General features: G+C 44.8%; 3 protein-coding genes and 1 long non-coding RNA gene across 10 annotated transcripts; 2 read left to right on the top strand and 2 right to left on the bottom strand.

Annotated features, from left to right (window-relative positions):
* Window positions 1-817: 817 nt before the first annotated feature.
* Window positions 818-11,172, bottom strand: LOC108162737 (lysine-specific demethylase lid). Of its 2 annotated transcripts, none has more exons than XM_017297614.2 (5): window positions 10,834-11,172; window positions 6,638-8,155; window positions 5,163-6,577; window positions 4,215-5,090; window positions 818-4,157 (listed from the first exon to the last, which is right to left on the bottom strand). In XM_017297614.2, exons 2-5 carry the CDS (start codon window positions 8,112-8,114, stop codon window positions 2,280-2,282), a joined length of 5,646 nt encoding a protein of 1,881 aa, XP_017153103.1. In that variant the 5' UTR covers window positions 8,115-8,155; window positions 10,834-11,172; the 3' UTR covers window positions 818-2,279. The 2 variants fall into 2 exon arrangements, with proteins under 2 accessions (XP_017153103.1, XP_017153104.1); XM_017297615.2 differs by having other exon boundaries at window positions 10,997-11,172.
* An 872-nt stretch (window positions 11,173-12,044) lies between these two features.
* LOC108163518 (tetraspanin-17) lies at window positions 12,045-15,659 on the top strand. Of its 5 annotated transcripts, none has more exons than XM_033393060.1 (6): window positions 12,045-12,457; window positions 12,517-12,597; window positions 12,652-12,930; window positions 13,006-13,116; window positions 13,240-13,388; window positions 13,450-13,538. In XM_033393060.1, the coding sequence occupies exons 1-5, from the start codon at window positions 12,173-12,175 to the stop codon at window positions 13,366-13,368; spliced, it is 885 nt and encodes a 294-aa protein (XP_033248951.1). In that variant the 5' UTR covers window positions 12,045-12,172; the 3' UTR covers window positions 13,369-13,388; window positions 13,450-13,538. The 5 variants fall into 5 exon arrangements, with proteins under 5 accessions (XP_033248951.1, XP_017154344.1, XP_017154349.1 ...); XM_017298860.2 differs by having other exon boundaries at window positions 12,047-12,457; window positions 13,240-13,356; window positions 13,450-15,659; XM_017298855.2 differs by lacking the exon at window positions 13,240-13,388 and having other exon boundaries at window positions 12,046-12,457; window positions 13,450-15,659.
* Window positions 15,660-16,041: 382 nt separating this feature from the next.
* On the bottom strand, window positions 16,042-18,986 carry LOC108163517 (beta-galactosidase). Of its 2 annotated transcripts, XM_017298853.2 has the most exons (6): window positions 18,721-18,986; window positions 18,467-18,630; window positions 17,896-18,046; window positions 17,489-17,828; window positions 17,278-17,425; window positions 16,042-17,220 (listed from the first exon to the last, which is right to left on the bottom strand). In XM_017298853.2, exons 1-6 carry the CDS (start codon window positions 18,844-18,846, stop codon window positions 16,131-16,133), a joined length of 2,019 nt encoding a protein of 672 aa, XP_017154342.1. In that variant the 5' UTR covers window positions 18,847-18,986; the 3' UTR covers window positions 16,042-16,130. The 2 variants fall into 2 exon arrangements, with proteins under 2 accessions (XP_017154342.1, XP_033248950.1); XM_033393059.1 differs by lacking the exons at window positions 18,467-18,630; window positions 18,721-18,986 and adding an exon at window positions 18,140-18,186.
* On the top strand, window positions 18,175-18,873 carry LOC117188750. The gene is made up of 2 exons (XR_004472820.1): window positions 18,175-18,265; window positions 18,449-18,873. It is a non-coding gene; the product is annotated as an uncharacterized LOC117188750 (long non-coding RNA).
* Window positions 18,987-19,321: the final 335 nt, after the last annotated feature.

Genomic DNA, 19,321 nt, shown 5'->3' with positions numbered 1-19,321 from the left:
TTGAATTAACTAATCTTTAAATTGTGTAAAACGTTGATCGTAAAGTCCAACCACAAATCATACCACTGTGAAAGTCTATATAATTTGTGATCGCACGAACGTAATAGAGATTCGGTTTTATTATAGAATAGACATATAATAGCTCTATATAGCAAGACTATTAAAAGGGCATATAATATAATAAATAAGAAGGAAATTCAGATAAGCTTGTTTCTATGTCCATCAGGTCTTATCGATGTCTCGATATCGTCTGTGTTAGTAACATTTAAGTTATGTGGGATATTCCCACGAAAAAATCGAGAAAGTCCCCCTTCCGGGACGCACAAAATCAGTGTAAACAGTAGGTCAGTATCGTATACGCAAAAAACAAGTGTAGTGTGATTTTTCGTATATCTCAACTTTCAGCAATAGTAAGCTTTCAAGTAAGAGAACGCCGAGCAGTAAACAAACCATATCTCTATTTTCCCCCAGAGAATCCAGTGCCTCGTACGAGTATGGGCTTTGCTTGATAAATCAGTTATCAGTTCGGAGTATTTTTATGACCAGGTGTTTACGCGTTAGTCAAGCTGCGGCGTTGCGAGAAGGAGACTCTTGTTCCATGAGTAATACTACCCAGATTTCCAAGTGGTGTACATGGCAGCCGAACCGTAGACTTTCATGGGAATATATCATATGGGAAGGTGACGTGTATGCCTTAGCATTAAGGTGTATCGTGTGCTTGCGCACTAATTTCATATTTATGCAACATTCAAAACACTCGCTAGATTTTGTTTAAATACTATTTATATATAATTTATTTATATGATAGAATTACATATTTGTTGAGGGGGAGGTGTCGTGAGGGTTAAAGATATATTTTTGTTGTGGCTTTTCGTACATTTTGTTTTTTGGGGTGGAGGATCCTTTAAAACAATAGGAAATGATCGGCTTAATCAAAGAGAATGGTTTATCCTTAATGGATGTAGGGTTTCTGTTTTAATAATTTTGGGCTGCTTGCTTTGGGAACCCTTTCATTTTGAGTTTTCTTTTTATACACATTTAAAAATGATTTTACAAAGTGTTCTCTCTCTTTTTTTTTTGTTGTTTTATGTACTTTTTTCTTTTTGCATAAATCCTAAGCATTGTATTTTTTTTTTGGTTTTTTATTTTTATTTGTTGTACGTTAAATGTTATCTAGATCATTTTGCAATTTTTTTGTGGGATTTTGTATTTTTCTGTGGAAAGTTGCTGTTGTTGTTGTTGATATCGCGAGTCAACTTACATTTTTAATAATTATAAATTAAAAATTATACATTTTTTCATTGTATTTTTTAAGTGTAAACTTATCTGCCTACTGCACTAAATATATGTATGATCGCGTTATTAACAACATTTTCTGCTTGTTAGATTTAAACTCTTGGGGGGAGGTGGTTTTTTATGCTACAGTTTTGTTTTGTTTTTTAAATCGAAAAAAGTTTTCTCTTGGGGCGGAAACAAAAACGAACAAAGAAAGCGTTTCTTTTTTCTGCTTACAAGGCGCCACGCGTTCATATTGGAAGATTGTTGTTAATATTAAAGTATTAATATTAATATTATTGATGCTTTTGCTTGCAAAATGTTTGAACGAAAAATATACAAAAGTAAAAGCAGGGAAATTCCAAAATTAAATATTATGGGTTATATTTAAAAATATATAATGATAATATTTAAATTAAAAAGCTCAACGGCGCGCGCATTGTACAAAAAACTCAAAAGCGAACACAAAAAAGTGAAATTAAATTAACAAAAACTATGAATAGCAGGTAATGGTATCATATCATATCATAAATATAATCATATTAATATTAATAGAACGTTTAACGAACGTGAAAAAAAGGGTCTCGATTATACAAAAACAAAATCGCGATTCTGCATTTTACAAGAGTGTATGTTGGTGTTGGTGTGTGTGTGTGTGTGTGTGTGTGTACTTCGCTTTAATTCTTGTTTTTATAAATGTTTGTTTTCTTGTTATCTTTTTTCGTGGGTTTCTGCAATTGTTTCTCTTTGTTGTGTGTGTGTGGGTGTGTGTTTTACGTTTTCGGATACCTAATTATAGCAATAATTAGTAAATATGTACTACAAAAACTATCTCATTTCAAGTGACTTTTACTAAACTTAGTAAATGGGGGTGTGTGTAGTGTATTGTAGTAGTAGTAGTAGTAGTACTAGTTCTTTCTCATTAAATCATGCGTAAAACACAAAACGGCTGTTACTTGCAAATCCAATATCTTCCTTCTTCTATCATCTAGATGATCCTCTCTCTACCGCGCCGATTGCACTGCCCGCTGCTTGCCCGTCGTCGCCATCGTCGTCGATGTCGCTCCCATTCCATGATTACTACTACTACTACTGCTCACCGCCACGGTGACGGTCTTCGTGCACCGTATACAAATGTAATCGTCGTCGGCCTTGATCTGGCTGCGATTGAGACCCACACAGTACATGTGAAACCACTCGTTGCACCCCCCGTCGCACTGCACCCAGTCCACCTCCCGTCCCGTCGGCTTATGGCAGTTCTCCGCCCTGCATTCCTCCTCGTCATCCTCCTGCGCTGCCTGTTGGTTGCGCTGGGCGTGCTTCTTCTGACCACCACCGCCACCGCCCGTTGGGGTTGCTGTCGGTGTCGTTGCCTGTGTTCCACTAGGAGTGCTCGTGCTGTTGTTGTTGCTGTTGCTATTGGTGTTGTTGGTGTTGCTGCTGTTGCTATTGTTGTTGTTGTTGTTGCTGCTGTTGTTATTGGTGGAAGTGCGCTTACGTTTCTTGTGCGCCAAACCAGGCGTGGCTGTGGGCGTGGGTGTGGTCGAACCGCTGCCTACTCCCGCTGCAATGGGGGATATATTTGAGTTGGTATTGCCGCCATTCGCCTGCTTATTTTCTGCATCGGCATCCGCTCCAGGTGTCGTTGCCACCGCCGCTGCTGCGGGCGTCGTCTTGGCGTCACTCTTACGATTGGCCGCTCCTCCGCCTGCATTCTTCTTGCTGGGCGTCTGCTTGGGCGTGTTCTGTTTCTTTCGTGGTACAGCCGCATTGCCGCTGGCATCATTCGAACGCCTCTTCTTGTTGCGTCCGTTGTTGGGGGTGTTTGTTGCCGTCGTGCTGCTATTATTGCTGTTGCTATTGGGACTGTTCTGTACCAGGAGGCTGTCGTTGGAGTCCTCGGCGCCGGAGTGAATGCTGGAGGATGTGGGCGGCAGAGATGTCGGTTGCTGTCGCTGGCGCTGCAAGTACTGCGCCACACGGCTATTGGCTTCCGCTTGCAGCATTGTCGGCGGCATGGTCTCCAGTATGCGCCACAGCTCGAGCGTCTCGTCGAGTGAGACCTCGAGGAGATCCCCCTCCATCATTAGATCTAGTAGATTCTCAATTTCGCTATCGGACAGCAGCTTGAGGAGATCGGTATTTGATTCGGTGTTCGTTGCAGGGCGGGGAAGCTCATCCTCATCGTTACTAAAGCCATCCTCGACAATCCGTAGACGGCACTCGTCATCATCGTCATCATCATCGGCATCCGACTCTGTGGACCCGCTGGCCTCCTTGGCCATGCTGCCACGACGCCGGGGCTTGCGCGGACTGTTGATGTTGCCCACAACACCGCCACCGATGCCACCACCCTCCGAGCGACGCTTCTGCTGCTGAGCAAGGATCGCCTCCTGGGCCGCACTCACATCGGGGCTGCTGAGGGCCTTGCGGGCCCTGTCCTGCCAGTTCATGGCACGCTCCGCCAAACAACGCAAGGCCTCATCCTCTGGCAAACGGATAGGCAACTGCTGGAGCTGGACGAGCAGTGGAAGGATGGTCTCCAGTCGCGGCCGCTTCGAGCGCACACAGCTGGGGCACAGCCACTTGGGCCGATTCGTGGGCGGCACCATTCCGGCGCCTCCTCCTCCATTCAGCAAACCATTCTGACTCGATGCCGACGGCGGCGGTGGCACACAGTCCTCGTGGAACCAATCGCGGCACAACTGACAATTGTACATGAGGCCACGGAACTCGGCTTTGCACAGACAGAACATGTCCCGCAGGGGGTTCTTGGTCATGTTCTGGCGCCGCAGGTCGCGCATATCAAGCAGCTCCTGCTCCTCGGCATGCTTGAAACTGTCGACAATCTCCGCCGGATTCTTCTCCTTCAGAAAGTCATCCTGTAACAGGGATTTTTTAAAGCAATCTAAATCAAAGAATACTTTCGACGACTCTACCTGGAAGCGCGGCTTGAGATCCGAATCAATGTTGATGGCATCCGCCCGAGGCATCAGCACCTCGAGCAACGTATAGAAGGTGCCCTTCTTCAGAAATGCGCACGCAGTATTATCCTTCCACTGATTGGCGCTGTACAGATGGCCCTGCATGCGGCTGAGCTCCTCCAACTGGATGGGTATATTCAGCCCCCGCTCAATCATATTCTCCAGCGTGTGACAGTAGGTGACATGATTGTTCTGCTGTAGCTGTTCCACGGCCCGCAGCCACTCCCTCGCCTTGCGCAGGGCATCCTTCAGCAGACTGTGGGATGGAACCTGGCCGCTAATCTCGCTAGCGGACTTTAAGAACTGCTCAATTTCCGCCAGTTCGTGCTGTTGCGTTAATCTGCGGAAGTACTTGGCCGCCTGCGATTCCCACGACTCTATGTCCGCCCCGATCTGCTGCAGCTTGCGCATCTCCTTGTCCACATAGGGATCTGTGGGATCCAAATCTGCCGCTGCCATATGCAGGAGGTTCTTTACATCCTGATACGTCAGCTTGGAGCTGGTCTCCCTCAATCCCTGCGAGCGTTTGTACCACTTGCACTGTTTTAGACGCTTCTGGAGGAGATCCAGCTGCTGCAATTCAATCCTCAGGGAGCTGCCCTCACTGATCAGAGTCTCCAGTTCGTTCTCCTCGAGCGCTTCCAGCGTTAGCTGCAGCTGCCCCTCCGCACGGTCCACAAATTGCTTGCCCAAAACGAGCAGCTCCCGCACCGAGGACCCCTCATCGATGATGCAGCACAGATTATCGATTTCCTGGACAAACAGCTCGAGCTCTTCCATAGTCAGCTTGTATTGGGCTGCCTCCTGGTTGTGATCCGACCGAGTGCGTACCTGAAGAATCAGAGGAGCAGTACCTAAGGTTTGAGAGGGTCCATCTGCAGAAAGAGGATCTATATTTCTTACCTTATTGATGCCCAGTTGCTGGATGACTGTGACGCATTTCTCTGCTTCGATGGCCGCTGCATTCAGGCGATCAATCAGCAACGAAGATGGAAACTTTTTGGTCTCCGCCTCCTTGCACAGATCCTGAAGCTCGGTGAGTGTCACCGAGGTGGGTGTGTGCGCATCCACAATGTCCCGGCAACGCGACAGCCAACGCTCAAAGCTGTGCGCCTTGACTTTTAGTTTTTGCAGCATCAGTGGCATCTCATCGAGGGTGTAGCGATAGATGAGTGTATGCTTCTCCGGGGCACAGCCACAGAGGACGGTGTAGTGGCGCAGACAAACAATCAGCTTGTCATTGCACTCGCAGGCCACTGCCGAAAGGAAACACGTGGTGTTGCACTCCTGACAGTGCCGCTCGTCATCGTTAACCAGCTCGAAAGCGCGACGCTCGGCACGCGTGACGCCCCACTCCAGTAGGGACTTGCGCAGCTTCTTTTCGGTGTCCACCATTTCGGCCATGTCGATGTAACAGGCGGTGGCTATCCCGAACGTCAGTTTGGCCGGCTCCAAGGCCATTTTGCACACCAACTCGTCGTGGGAGAAGACACAGAAGCGACGCAGCATGGAATAATGATTGACGCATTCACGGCCCATCTTTAGCCAATCGGCGGGCGCAAAATTAACCGCCTCGGCAAAGTTATAGCCCTGATTGAAGCCCGCATGATAGGCCCGCGGAAAGGTGATGACAAACTCGCCGGCATGCTGATCGGTGCGAAAGACCGGCACCCTGTTGTTCATCAATATATTCGGGTTCATGATCGTCACCAGCTGGTGGAGCAGATCGGGCTGGGAGGAGAACAGCTCGGGGGCTGCCCGCTTCATGGTCTCCTCAAATTGTTCGGCACAAGAACCGGGCACGCCGTACCAGGTCTTCGGCTCGCCCCAGTGCAAATAATTGATGGAATAACTCCAGTGGTCCTCGTTGTGCCAGCAGAAGGCGGCAAAGCACATGCCCACATACATCCAGGGGGCATTCATGCCACTAATATCAGCATTGATGTGCCCCAAAATAGAGTCCTCGAGCAGCGGCAGATTGTTCAGATTCCAGCTGGACTCGGCATACTCCTGATCCCCCGGCAACAAATACAGCGAGCTCTTGGTGGGGAAACCCGAACCGTGATCCATTGTATGCAAATCGGCGCCATACTCGACGGTCACATCCTCATCGATCGAGGAGACAATGCGCCAGAATTCACGCTCCACCGACTCGGTGGGCACCAAATGCACTGGCTTGCGGAAGTACTCCTGCTTGAACTGATCCGCCATCTGGCCAAACTGCTGCAACGTGTACTCCCTTTCGGCCTGCTCAAAGCCAAAGGCCTCCTGGGGCTTGCTCACCTCCTCAACGACACAGCGCGGACAAAGCCATTCACCTGATGATTGAAATGGGATTAGTAATCGCTGCAATAAGTGGTGGGGGTTTGTTTTCTTACCTTTGGGTATGCTGGTCAAGGGCGGCAGCAGACAGAACGTGTGGTAGCTGTCGTCGCAGCCATCGCACAGAAGCATCGACTCTTCCACATCTCCGCGATTGCAGATGTGGCAAATGTACTTCATCAGTGGATCAATGAGTGGCGGTGCTGCCGGCGTTGGTTCGTTGTTGGTCTTCTTGGCGCCGCCGCGGCCAGCCGGAGTGCCGCCAGCAGCAGGAGTTCCACTGCCTTGCACGGCATTGAAACTGCTCAGAAGATCGCGTTTGAAATCCTCCTTTGTCTCTGTTTTGATGACCACACCACCCGGACACCCATCCTTGCCACCGGATGCGGCGCCTGTTAAGCCGCAGCTGGCAGTAGAGTTGCCAAAGCGCTTGGAGCGGCGTGTGTTCGTCTCGTTGGGCGGCGCGATCTGCTGACGGGTGGCTATCTCGTGTGCCTTGTACTCGGTGCCCCCATCTTCGAGCTTCACGGGAGTGGGTGTGCCGCTGCCTGTTGCTGCGGCAGCGGCTGCAGCAGGGCCCAGAACCTTGCCCGAGGTATACACCTCGAAGGGATGGAGAATGCGCTCGTAGTGGCTCTTGAGGGTGGCTCCAACACTCTTGCTGGATGGATATTGCATACGATTGGCCACCTTTGCCCACTTGCGATCCTTTGTGGTCTGCTCCATGCCACCCTCCTCGTGGACAATGCGATGGAGGGTGTACAGATCGAGGGCCTTGCGCTCGACCATCGGGATCTTGAGGGAGGAGCCCTGCAGCTCCCAAAACTTTGCGATTTGATCCAGGAAATTAAGCTTGACCCTGGTCTTGGCCTCCAGCTCGTTCAGCCGCTGGACACGCGGCACAAAACGCAGCTTGTCCACATCCACGGCAAACGGTGGCGACCATGTCGACGGCGGCTGGATCTTGGCAATGCCACATTTCTCTGCTATCGAACGAATCTTGCTGATGTAGGCCAGCGGATTCTTGAATTCCTCAACCGTGGGCCGAAACACGGGGCACTCGGGCGGCGTATCAAAGTGGAACTCCTCGTTCTTGCCCTGATCAAACTTATTGGTGCTGTGCGGCTGCGTGTGCACCGTCTTCTTGTGCACTGTGGGCGTGGGATGGGGACAACTGTTGTGGTACTTCCTGCTTGCCGATACACTGCTGCTGGCATGATTCATGGGAACACTCGGCATGGGACGCTCCGATGCCGCAGCCGGTGATGGGCCATGGCCACTGGCGGCCGAAGAAGCAGAAGCTGGAGTTAAGGGTTCATCGATTGGATTGGATTTCTTGCCGGATTCACTGCCGCTCGCCGGACCATTGCCCGTAGAGTTGCGTGTGCGAAGACGACGCGCCGGTGTGGCGGTTCCATTCGAGGAGGATGTGTTTCCCGTTCCACCAACGCCGCCGCCGCCACTGCTGCTATTGTTGCCGCCGCCGCCGGAGCTGGCGGCCGTTGTATTGTCCGCCTCGCTTTTGGCGGACATCGCTTTAATCTGATTTCAGTGTAAAATTATTACGCTCGTCTCTGAAAAAGGCAAGTTGACGAATAAGAAACTGTTGTAGTTAAAGAATTCGTTCAATAACTGAGATTCAACTTTAAAACGATTTTAGATGGGATTCTAGTTTTGCTGTTATATCTTATTTTCTATAATTTTTTGTTCTGGGGTTGAACATCCATTTTCCTTTCCCGCAACGTTTGATTGATATGGCAACTCTGTGGCAGTGTCTTTTCAACTGTTTTTTTCTTTCATTTACAACTATATTTTACACACACACACTCGCACACCTTTTGTCAGAGATACACACTCACACAGTGGTTGAAATTGGCATTTACTGCAAGTATTTTCGAATAATAAACAAACACTTTTGGATTGCACCTTTGTCCTTGTATTGATCGAATTTGCAGTCACTAAAAATCTTCCATTATGACCTGTGACCCACTGTATGTACATCAAGCTACACAGACGCACACAGTCACGGTTACATAGGCACATATATGTACTCAACCCTCGCCACGCCAGCCACAGCGGCAGAGGCAGGTAAACAAATATTTACGGACGACAGGGCAAGTGCATTTTCGTTATAGCACCGTTATTACCACTCTACTCCCTCTAATGTTAGTCGTAAAATCCGAACCAGTGTTGTCAAATGCTAGCTGATCGACGAATATTATAGGTAAATTGGAAGGGTGAGACGAGACGAGACGCTCGATGACAGCCTTCATTTTGGTGTTACTTATCTCCATCCCTCGACAGACTTCGAGGGATTAGCAAAAAGGGGCGGAGAGGGGGAGAATTCAACAGCGATTGAGCAGCAAAATACTGAATTTGTTGCATACAAAAGTGGAGCACCAGCACCAGCACCCCAACACAAACATAACACCCCCTCCGCGACGCTGGCACGGACACGGGCAAGGGGGCGGCATGTGTGTATGTATAACAGAGCGACCGATAAACTTACAAATTCAATATGCCTTTACATGTAAATGTACATGGATGTAGATGAAATGTATTATTGCAAAAACAAACATACATCCCGTCAGGACATATATAAATATAGTGACCATATACATACATACACACATATATGTATGCTTTTCGCTAGGTGAAAGTAAATCTTGGCGAAATTTGAAATGGCTCTGACGAAATTATAAAACGGAAATGAAGCCATATTGAAAAACGTCAGCTTGCTTGTCTTCCAAGTTCCGGTTAAGGTTTTCAGTTTGCTGAATTTCATTTTATTACTAGACAAAAGGAAGCCGCCGCGAGTCGTCAACGAGCTTTGGCTTTGCTTTGGTGGTTGTTGTAACATACAAACACAGAGGCACACACACAAATGTGGGGCGCTTGTCATGCCGCACCGCACCACCCAGCAGCCGCGTCAGTAGCAGCACATGCGAAAAAAGGGAGTAAAAGTGGGTGGGGGAGTAGAGTCGATCAGGAAGACCCGTCTCGCCTGCCGCCTCTCCCCCCCTCAAACACTCTCCTAGAGAGATGAGCGGCGAGTACCGTTTTTTGTGTATCAAGTGAGCAAAGTACATTGGAAGCGACTGCGACGCAGGCAGCGACGTCGCATGCTGCGTTTTGTTTTTGTTGGGGCGGGGTGGGGGGGGAAAGGTTTCCCCCTATTTGAAAATTATTTTAATTAATATCGGAGAATATTAATTACTGGCCTTTTGGGCCAGAACCTCTAGAGTTTCACACAAGCAGTTGGCCGCAAGTGGAGTCTGTTTTTTCTGGTTTATTGATCGTGTGGATTGGTTGGGTTAGGCAAAAGTAAAGCCTAAGCCGAAAGCTTCTTTTATATAATTTCCATTTTCAGCCTCACAGACATACACACATGCACGCACTCAGCTTACACAGGCATAGACAGCCGTATGTGGATATATACAGGTATACAATTATATACACACACCGTTGCGTTTTCTCTATACATAAATATGTATGATTTTTTTTTCTTTTTTAGCGAAATTAGCTCTAAAAATCTTGTTACTTTTTCCACTGCACACACACACACGCACGCACGGGCGCACTCTTACACTCGCTCAATAATTAATTGCAGCTCAAGAGAGCGTGTTGCCAACACCAACACCAAAAACAGTAACAACAATCGTCGACGTTGTGATTTTACGCATTTGCTCTGCCATATTGCACATTAGAGGCAGAAGGAAAGAAAAAGAGTTGGGTTCGTTTAAAAGTAAATGCAGCACTGTACTTTTCACAAAAGTTTAATTCTCCCTTTACATTAGTTACTTGACAAATTCTGTGTATCTTCTCCGTACAATTAGCGGCATTATCTTAACTTTTCCAAGCGTGTGGGATCACAATATTTCATTTCCTTTTTTCTTTTTTTGCTATGATGGCGACCACGGCAGCGACGCAACGCACTTTACAGCGCTGTCGGGCCGCTGCTGCTAGCGTATGTATGTATGTAATTCATGCGCCAGATACGCGATTCACATAATTTTGCTCGCTTGACTTTTACACTATCGGCCACGCAACTGTTTTTGTTCTTTGCGACCTGGCAGAATCGTACCATTGTTATTATTAGAAGAATTTTCAATTTTAACTACAAATTTTTTCGGCCGTCAACTGCGCTGCCAACACGAAGAGCACACACATGCAAACATTTTTCTTTGATTAAATGCGGGGGGTTGTTCGCCCTAAGGGCCATTACAGGGCTTATAATATCAACTATTCTTACATTTTTCGATGAATTTCCTTCATGTATATCGGCTATATCAAGTTAGTGTATGCATTTTATTCGCTTTACGTTGCTAATTAAACATTTTCAGCCATCAGTAAATCTCAAAAACTCACGCACGCACACACACTTAAGCACTTGCACAGGCTGGGGAAAAACTCACTGTCGTCATAAATAGGTAGCAATAACCGCGCACGCTTGGCAGCTGAATGTTCCATAAAACCACCGAGCACAGCACAGCACTTGCAAACTTGACTAAATATGTATTTATTTTTTTTTAATTCGTCTTGCGTTCTGCGTTTTATCCTCCTGCTACATGTGTCCAGTGTGACGGCACCGTCCGTCCCTCAGAAATATACCTTCTTATTTACAAAATATACCTTAAATATACCGACGGAAAAGCGAACTTAACTTACTGTCAATTTCGAAAGGTGAACAGATTGAGGTAAACCGCTAAAAAATAATATTGAATGCAAATTCTTCTTGCAGACCAATCTTTTCTCTTTCGTTTCAACAAAAATTACCAAGATATCTTTCACCCGAATTGCACTAAAATTGTATCAAGTTTCATAATTTTCCAGGAGTGTATTTTAATACGCAATGGTTTACAATGGGTTAATCGTTCTGAGTCCATGATCGGAAATCGTATTTCTCGACTTTGCAGTTCGATTTAATATTACTAGGTAGCTAGGACTCTCAGCCCTGAACACATAGTTTTTTCGGATTCATCAATCAAATTCCTACAGGACTGACTATTGGAATATCGGATTGGATGTCCAAAAACTGTAATTCACTGCGAAAACGTAAACAATGACTGTTAAGAAGAAATCGAAAAAACTTCAGTCCTGTACATATTTAAAATTTTAAATTGTTCCAATCGACAAAAAGGTGGCGAAAAACAACAAAAAGATCTGCTGCCATTTATAAGGGAGTCCAAGGAGTAATGTTTATTGTACATAATGTAATGTTCTATTATAGCCATAAAAGTAGCCAATTTATTAATTTACACCTGTGGAAATTTGTCAAATCAGATCAAAACTTTGTTATTGAATGCTCATCAGCTGTTTTTCGACTGTTGGTGTTTCAAATCTGTTAAAAATTCACTCCCAGGATGTGCTGTCTGCAGAGGGTATATGTGGGTTAAGTAAGTTTTTTCCATCCGCATATTTACAGTATATTTCGGTATATTTCTGAGGGTCAGAGCGTATATTTGCTCGACAGGTCGGCGGTCACACTGTTCTCCAGCTTTCAGTAAATAAGTGAAAATCTCGTTTTTGGTTTTTGTTTTAGTCATAGTCATTAAAATTAGTGTACAAATCAAGTTTAAATCATTCCGGAGATGCCTGCAGTGCGCAAATATCGACGCGAGACAAGCGAAATAAGCTGCTGCCTCAAATACCTGCTCTTCACGAGCAATGTTTTCATATGGATGGCTGCTCTTATGGTGTTGGCCGTTGGCATCTGGGCTTGGAGCGAGAAAGACATGTTTCGCAACATTGCAAAGCTGAGTTTCATAGCCTTGGATCCGGCCTTTGTGTTGATTATATTGGGAGGCATTACCTTCCTTCTCGGCTTCATGGGCAGCGTGGGCGCTTTGCGGGAAAATACGTGTCTCTTGGCGGCGGTGGGTATGCGAATTGTTTCCACGAAGCTCATAAATTTCAAAACATTTTCTCTCCGTAGTATGCCATTTTTCTGAGTATCTTGCTCATAGCTGAGATTGGGTTCTGTGCGTTGGCATTTGTGCTCAAGGACAAGGGCTGGGTAAGCCTTTTTATAATCAAGATAAAATGATTTTAATTGTTTTCCACATTCCAGATCAAAGACCAAGCCACTGAGGGGCTCAAGGCCTTCATACGGCATTATCGTGAAGACGCCGATCAGCAGAATCTCATCGATTGGATACAAGAGGACTGGCTGCAGTGCTGCGGCATTGATGGGCCCAAGGACTGGGACAGCAACAACTATTTCAATTGCTCGTCCATTGCCATTGGCAGCCGAGAGGCCTGCGGGGTGCCCTTCTCCTGTTGCCGTCGTCGGCCCCAAGAGCTTATTAAAAACAAGCAATGTGGCTATGATGTGCGAAAGGAGGGATATGTAAGTGGTTTTACGTTTAGGTTTACTGATAATGTATCTTATAATCATCCATAAATCATACATCTGTGCAAGCAGCCTGTGGATAGGAATATACATGAGCGTGGCTGTTTGCGCGCTGGCGAGGATTGGTTGGAGGCACATCTTATAAGTGTGGCAGCGGCCTGCGTTGGTCTGCTGATGCTGCAGGTGCTGAAAGATTATAACACCCAGTGAAAATTTTCTTTGCATTAGTTGATTTTATTTATGATCTACTTTATATTCTCTATTGTGTTCCATAATTTATTTGATTTCCATTTAATTCTTTGCCAGGGTATGGAGCTGTCCAAAATAATATATGAAAAGGGCTGCGTTCAGGCTGGTGAAGAATGGATGGAGCATAATTTGATTATCATTTCCACGGCTGTCATTGCGGTCATGTTTTTCCAGGTTTTAATTTGAATTTACTTACGCTTTTGCTCGTTTGTTTTTTGCTTTGATTTCTTCCATTGAACATTTATTAATATGAAATTTCCTTTTCAGATCTTGGGTATTTGTTTTGCTCAGAACTTGCGTGCCGACATTTATACCCAAAAATCGAAATGGCACTGACAAATGGCCCTCGCTGCCCCCACAGCACTTTAGAGCATAGCTCGCAAACAACGGTCAACACTTTTTTCCTTTGCTGTGTGGTCACTGACGAAACAGAAAAAGATTTCGCTGAGCAGAACACAGCTGAGCAAAAACTGATTTGATCGGACCCTCTCTTTCTTCTTCGAAAGTGTCAACCGTTATTTGCGAGGTCTGCTTTAGAGAAAAAAAGAAAGGAGGAGGAATACGAGTAGTACATCTAATACAAGGCAGAAAAACACTACAAATACTCATCTACGCTTCGGTTAGTTAACTATACTATAAATACCTTATACTATCTACCCATATGTGTCTGTACTCGTATACACGAGTATATCTATAGCTAGCTATGTATGTGTCTAACTAAAACGCAAACGCATTCCGTCTTCGTGTGTGGGACATGGACTAACAAATAGTGTTGTGTTGCTCATGAGTGAGTGAACAAAGAAGAGGTGTTCACTTAAGTGAGCAACTGAACATGTTCCTTCCAAACTGTTCTCTTTTGCTCACTTGTTCACTACTCACTTTTTGCGCAATTTTGCTCCTCAAAGGGCATTTTGCGTTCTGGCAGTTGTTGCTTATATTTGCTTTTACTTCACATTTTTTGTATTACCGGCAAACTGTTCATTCTTTTGAAAATTCAGTACGTCCCTAATTCGAAGTATATTCGATACTTCGAAAGTATAGTGAAATTTGGAATCACTGGAATTTTCGTTGTTGTTGTAAATGTTTGATTAAAATTGAAATGTAACGTATTTTATTTGTGTCAAAATCTCTGTAGCTAACAGATCTGTGCATGAACCGTGAACAAGTGAGCATGTGAGCAAGCTAAGTGAGCAAGTGAGCAATATGAGTGAGTTGACTCACTTACTAAAAAAGAACAAGTGAACATTTTCACCAAAATGAGCAATGTTTACTGAACACTACTAACAAACAACATTAACTAGGTTGCCAAATTTTTGCTGTTTTTAAGTCGGCTTTCTCTTTGCCCAAAATCAAACAAAATGGAGAAACAAAAAGAAAAAACAAAAGTAAAATCAATGCAAAACATTTTAAAGACATTTTCTATACATTTTTACAAATTAAAGTAAACGAGGAGGAGGATATTTTTACTCGAAATGCAGCTGTGATATATTTTTAATGAATGTATAGAGAGAGAAAAACACAACAGAAATTATATGCAACAATTTTCCAACCAACAAAAAGTTAAAACAAAACGAAACACATTCCTAAACTGAAGAAACGCTACAACCTAGCACAAACAACAAAAATATATATCATGAATGCAACACTATAATAATTATTTTTGTAAAAGAATACGCACAGATAGAAATATTACAAAAGAAAAAATAACACACATACCATGTAGCTTGCTTTTCTCATTTCAAAAAGAGCTTAAACTAAAAGAAACAGAAAAAAAACTATAACAAAAAGTAAGCTATATGTATATTTTTGCAAGAAGCGCAAACTGAAACTTGATGTTAAACTACTCTCGTAAATTATCTTGAGATCAGTTTGTGGTTTATTTATGAGGAAGCGCACTCCTAACTTTTGTACTCTAAGACTCTAAAAAAAGAGCACAAAAAGTATTCGTTCTTGTACCTTGAATGAAAAATTACTACACGAGTTGTGTTCTTTAATGATCCTGATTCTGAACTATATTTCCATTAGATAAGAGCTCATTTAGCCAAGGCTTTATCCTACATAAGTATGTCCTGAACACTGCCCTGAACAACAACTGAAACAACTGTATTATTTACCCTCTGAAGGTCCATTCCTGATTTGTCCGACGCATTGCACAGATCAGTATTAAAGCTATAGGGTAGTTTACCAAATATTTTATTAAAAATGGAAGCCCTCAAGTCACTGCCCTAGAAACCAGCCTTTTTGCTTTACTCGATATTGAATAAAAGAATCTCAAAGTTGTAATCGTATTTTCAAGCTACATTCGGAATGGATCTTCTTCCTCTTAGAATCTCCCAATTTTCTTAAGAGTTCTCTTAATAGAAAGCCAAGACATTAATTGATTTAATGCTTAAATTGCATAGAGAACTCTGAATCTCCGTTTGCCAATGATAAAGCCCATTAACAATTAGGAATCTATCAAAATTTAAGCGAACAAAGTATCAAAGTATACAAAAAAACGAAAAATATTACAATTAAAATAGGATAATAATGGTAAAGGAAAAAGTCAATTGAAAACGAGCTGAAAAATAAAATGCAAGCCAGTCAAGCTCATTAACAAAACAATTTATTTAAATATAGAATTTATCAATTTTAAATTTATAATAAGAACAAATTAGCAAATATATATAATAAAGCTTAACAAAGGTTGTTGATGCAAAAGATCAATCAAAAATGTGCTTCAAAAAGGAGTCTTTTTGTTAATAGTAGATACGTACTTTCTTAACGGAAATTGGACAAAGATGACATAATATCATATTATAACCGCAGCTTTTTGGTTTTTTTTTCTTTCCTAAATTATGAAAAAAATGCGATATCGAATGTGAATTGTCATAAAACCATTTATTCAAATGCAGTACCTATATCTATCAGTAATATAATTATAATAGGATCTATCCTTTAAGGAAACGTCACTTGAGAGGCACATCTCCGGACTGTCCATCCAATTGAGCAACTGCATCAAATTGCACAGCGGGTAGATCTTCACCATTTGCGGTCTTGTTCGTCCGCTGATACTCCAGAATCACCAAAGAGTTGTCGCCCACCTTGAGAATCTCGTTGGGTACGTAGAGTGTGACCTGGGGACCCGCCACGGGCCAGTATCGGCCCAGATTGAAGCCATTCACATAGGCCACGCCCTTGCCCCAGCCAGCCATGTTTAGGTAGGTGTCTCCGACCTCCTCCACCTTGAGGCTGCCCGTATAGAGGATGGGTCCATTGCGCAGGATTCGTTGCCTGGCCAAGAATGCATCCAGTGCTCGTTCTCCGCTTTTCTTCCGCCAGGCCTCTACGGTCACCTCTTCGAGGGGGAATGCAGTGCTCTTCCAGTTCTCAAGCGGGAGATAGCCGCCATTGTGCAGCTGGAGACTCACTTCACCGAAAATACCCTTTGTGTCGTTGGAGATGTAGAAGTTGACGCGTCCCTGATTCTCCACCAGCAGCTGGAGCGTGCTGCCCCATCCTTTGCTCAATGGCAGGGAATATATTTGCGCCTCCCTGGACAGTGTGCCTACCAACTCTTGATCCACAAAGACATGGGCACGATCGTTGATCTGGTCCACCTTCAAGAGAGCCGGATCGAGGTCCATGCTGGGGAGCTCTGTCTCGTACAGCACCAGACCGGAGTACAGATCGAGTTCCTCAAAGGATTTTGGTTTTGTTGACTCCGCAGGGTCGCCCTTGGCAAGGGCAGCACGTCCTTCTGCAGAGAGTAGTGCCAGCGATGGCGTCACTTCCACCTTGCCGTAGGCCAAACGCTTGGCGGGATTGAGGGTGATCTCGGGCAGTGGCAGAAATTCACCAATCACCTGCTTAACCAGGTTGTATTTGCTGGTCACGCCGCCAGCCTCGTCCATCACCGCATCGTAGTCATAGCTGGTGATGTCTGCCGCATAGCCAATGCCTCCATCCAGATTGTAGTTGGCTCCGGCAGTGAATCCGAAGTTGGTGCCGCCAAAGAACATGTACAGATTGACGCTGGCATTGTAGCTCAGAATGGTCCTAAAAGGATCTGAAATTAGTTGGATCAACATGCATAAGAAAAGCACTATCACCCACTTTAAGGCATCGGCCACCACTTGACCATCGCGTCGCTGATTCATCTCCTGCCAGTGGGTCAACCATCCTGGATAGAACTCCGAATTGACCAGTGGTCCCGTGGGCTGCAGTTTACGAAGCATTGCCCAGATGTCGTCAATCTCGTGAACTGTTTGCGAAGAAAGTAGAGTAGGGATCACAAGGGATAAACCTTTTTAAAGAGGGAGCTTACTTCGATCAATGCCAAAGTCCGTGGTGGCAAAAACATTATCGATCTTGCCGCAGCTCATGCGTTCGTTGGGTATGTCCGTTGTGAAGAGCAGGGCATTCCCATTCACATACTCCTCCGTCTCGTCACGCAGCCAATTCAGGTAGACCTTATCGCATTCGTAGTCGCCGTACTCGTTCTCCACCTGCACCATAATGATCTTGCCTCCGTTGCCGATCAGCAAGTGCTGCAGGCGAGGCATCAATTCTGCATACCATTTACCGACTTCGGCCATGTAATTGCTATCACTAGTTCTCATTTTGATGCTCGGATATTTGTTAAATAGCCAGTGGGGAAGGCCACCCTAAAAATAGCATTATCAAAGAATTAATTACTGTGTTTAGATGAATAGATCCCGGAGATGTACTAACATTATCGCGCTCTGCACAGATATAGGGACCAGGACGCAGTATTATGTAAAAGTCTTCCTCTTGGGCAATCTCTAGAAATTTCACAACATCGGCAATGCCTTCCCAGTTGTAGACCCCATCGTGGGGATTGTGAAGCGACCATTCCACATAGCTAGGGGATGGAGAAATGTAGAGTTTTATAATCATAGGACCCTTCATTTGACCTTATCTATAAGCACAAAGTGAAATAGTTTCAAGTACTAACGTATCTAATGCGTTAAGACCCGCAGCTCGCATGGTCCGCACTCGACTCCGCCAGGCCCCCTGAACAGCACGGAAATAATGAAACGATCCCGAGATATAGCGTAAGGGTTTACCATTTAACAAGCACGTATGTATTTCCATTATAATCAATAGTGAAACTACCACACTTTTGGCTGATTTTACGTAGGCTTATCTGTGCCCAAAACAAAGGGAAAACATTTTGAAACAATTTTCTACACATTTGTCTACTGAAAGTTCAGCTTAAAATGTTTATAATCAACTAATCCACTTGTGTATAATGTTTTCGTAGAAATGAGAGATTACTTACGTATCCACTGCATTCAAACCAGATGCTCTCATAGTCCGCAATCGACTTCTCCAGGCCTCGGGCACCGCCCGGAAGTAATGGAACGATCCAGCGACATATCGGAATGGTTCGCCATTCAGCACAAAGCTGTTGGACTCATGGTCGATTGTGAATTTGGGCGGATCCTGACCAAAATATCAAATGCAAAGTTGTAGTTGAGCAATGGGTGAAACTCGAACCCAGTCCAGCCAGCTATTGTCTGTGCGATTTCTTACCTCGCGGACTCCCTCGCTCTCGCTGCCGCCAAGGCCCACACAAAGACCGACGGTGAGGGCGATCACCAAAATAATCACACAGCCGCTCATGGCCATCGTCAGCTTTCGAGTGCAACGACAACTCATGCTCTCACCGGTCTCCCAAAAAAAAAACGAAACTTTTAAGTTCAATTAAGCCTAGATCAGAGCAAACTTAAAGCTCACGAAGTTCCCTCTCTTTGTTCCACTGAGAAATCAACGACCGGTCTCCAGCTCCGACCAGGGCACAATGTCAAGCGATGTGGTCGGCGCTAATGGGGTTTTGCATGGCTGTATGGTACTTTGGACACACCGCACCCTCCACATACGGGTTGATAAAGCTGTTGGTTCGCCACTTGAGAAAACAACGGTCTGATAAAGCTGCACATTTTCGAGTAATCGTAATTTAAGTTTCCTCGTAGTAAAAGCCTCTAACGTTAAAGTGGTTTTTCTCAAGTGTGTGTGATCTATAAAAGTATCCTATCGAATCTGGTTAATGCTAATAATCTAAATTGTTTTTCGTGTTGGAATCTGGCTAATGCTGCAGGTAATCTAAATTGTTTTCTATGGAATATTTTACTGA

This window comes from Drosophila miranda, chromosome 4, assembly GCF_003369915.1.
Source record: "Drosophila miranda strain MSH22 chromosome 4, D.miranda_PacBio2.1, whole genome shotgun sequence".
Taxonomy (NCBI): domain Eukaryota; kingdom Metazoa; phylum Arthropoda; class Insecta; order Diptera; family Drosophilidae; genus Drosophila; species Drosophila miranda.
The sequence above is the reverse complement of the archived record's forward strand: the minus strand, read 5'-3'. Positions and strand labels throughout refer to the sequence as shown.